This window comes from Pyrgilauda ruficollis, unplaced genomic scaffold (genome assembly GCF_017590135.1).
Source record: "Pyrgilauda ruficollis isolate IOZ18807 unplaced genomic scaffold, ASM1759013v1 scaffold3037, whole genome shotgun sequence".
NCBI classification, from domain to species: Eukaryota; Metazoa; Chordata; class Aves; order Passeriformes; family Passeridae; genus Pyrgilauda; species Pyrgilauda ruficollis.
In genome coordinates this window covers 1-2,106 of record NW_024524420.1, presented here as the reverse complement: position 1 = coordinate 2,106, position 2,106 = coordinate 1, and the positions used below count along the sequence as shown (strand labels likewise).

The 2,106-nt window shown below is 63.4% G+C and overlaps 1 protein-coding gene across 1 annotated transcript; it reads right to left on the bottom strand.

Annotated features, from left to right (window-relative positions):
* Positions 1–10: 10 nt before the first annotated feature.
* Positions 11–1,938, bottom strand: LOC121356951 (class I histocompatibility antigen, F10 alpha chain-like; the record flags this gene model as incomplete). Its single annotated transcript, XM_041473849.1, has 2 exons — positions 1,842–1,938; positions 11–274 (listed from the first exon to the last, which is right to left on the bottom strand). Coding segments are annotated over exons 1-2 (340 nt in total), but the record flags the coding sequence as incomplete, so codon positions are not given.
* Positions 1,939–2,106: the final 168 nt, after the last annotated feature.

Below are 2,106 nucleotides of genomic sequence, written 5' to 3'. Positions count from 1 at the left end.
CCCCACTCACCCCTGCTCTGGTTGTACTGCTCCCGCAGTGTCTCCAGCTCCCTGGCAACCATGTGCTGGGTCCTCACAGCAATCTGGGTCTGCCCCTCCCAATATTCCGGCCCAACTCCATCCTTTATCCACTGCGTCAGCGGCTCCACCCGGCCCCGCTCGCTGTCGTAGCGCATGAAGGGGATCCCATCCACGAACCCAATACCCATGAATTGGGGGACCCCCGGGATGGGCTCTGACATTGCCACATCCAGGTAATGCAGGGAATGGAGAACTGGGGGGACAGAGAGATTTGGGGGGGTTGAGAGGGTCATGGATCAATGAAAGGGGAACTGGGAGAGCTGGGAAGGGGTCTGGGGATCCTGGGGGTGAGGAAAGGGTGTGCAGGGTGGGAGAGGTGGGATGGACAGGAGAGGGCCTGCAGGGGGTCCTGGTGTCCAGGAATGGGGGCTCAGGGGGTTCCGGGGTTATGGAAGGTGCAGGGACTGGGAGATTTGGGAGGGGGTTCCAGGGGATCCCTGTGTCCAGGAAAGGGGGTCCAGGGGTCCCCAGTGCCAAGGAAAGGGATCACAAAGTGGGCAGACCTGGGAATGAAGGGCTCAGGGGTCCTTGATGCAGAGGAAAGGGGGAGCTGGGGGCTGAGAAAAGCAGAAATGGGGGTCCAGGGGGTCCAAGGGAAAAGGAAAAAGGGGATCTGAGGGCTAGGAAAGGAAGGATGGATGAGAAAGGGAGTGCAAGGAAGGATTGGTACTGGATAAGGGGGTGCAGGGGGGTACCAGTACCCAGAACTGGAAATTCAGGGGAGTCCCAGTGCCCAGAATCCCCCCTGGGACCCTCCCGGACCCCCTGAGACCCCCCTGCAGGATGAGCAGGGTGTGAAGAACTGGGGGGATGCAGAGACTTGGGGGGTCTGGGGGCATCCAAGACCCAGGAACCAGAACTGGGAGAGCCAGAAGGGTCCAAGGTTCAAGGAAGGGACTGGGAGAGGCAGGATGGGGGATCCAGGGGGTCCCTGTGCCCACCAAAGGGGGTCCAGGGGTGCCCGGTGTTGAGGGGAGTGGGGTCTGGGAGCTGGGAAAGGCAGGAATGGGGCTCCAGGGGGTCCCTGGGTCACGGAAAGGGGGGGCTGGGGCTGGGAGAGGCGGGCGGATCCCGGTCCCAGAACATTGACGGGGGTGCGGGGGGGGTCCCAGTCCCGGATAAAGGGGTGCAGGGGGGTCCCGGCGCCCGGAAATGGAGATTCAGGGGGGTTCCCGTGCTGCGGTTCGGGGTTCAAAGAGATCCTGAACCCCAGGAATGGGAGATCCGGTGGGTCCCGGGGCCAGATAAGGCGGTGCAGGGGGGTCCCCGTGCCCAGGAATGGGGGTCCAGGGGAGTTTCCCTATCCAGGAATGGGGGTTCAGGGAGGTTTCCCTGCCCAGGAATGGGGGTTCAGGGGATTCTCTTCTCGGAATTCAGGGTTCAAGTAGGTCCTGGTGTCCAGAAATGGGGGTTCAGGGGGGTCCCGGTGCTGGGGAAGGGGGTACAGGGGGGTCCCGGTGCCCATAAATGGGCGCTCAGGGGGTGCCCGTGCTCAGGAATGGGGGCTCAGCGGATTCTGATGCCCGGGAATGGAGGTTCGGGGGGGGTTTCCCTGCCCAGGAATAGGGGTACAGGGGGGTCCCGGTGTCAGATGAAAGGGGACAGAGGGGTTCTGATAATGGGGAAGGGGATTCAGAGGGTTCACAGGACCCAAAATGGGGTTATGGGGGGTTCCCATGCCCGGTAAGAGAAGTTCAGGAAGGTCCCGGTGTCCGGAAATGGAAGTTCAGAGGCTTCCCGGTTTCGGGGTTCCCACTCACCTTTCGTGGCCACCCCCGGGTCCCCGAGGAGCCCCAGGAGCCCCCAGAGCGCCCCCAGACCCAGCGCTGCAGCCATGGCGCTGCTCCGCTGCAACCCAACCCAACCCAGCCCAACCCAACCCGGCCCGGCCCCGCGCACAGCCCTGGCCCCACCCACAGGGCCGCCTCCAGCGCCGCCATTGGCGCCGGTATTTACTGTCCGCCAATGGTAACCCGATATCTCAGTGACGTCACTCGGCGCCGGGCAGATTCCCATCTAGCCGGT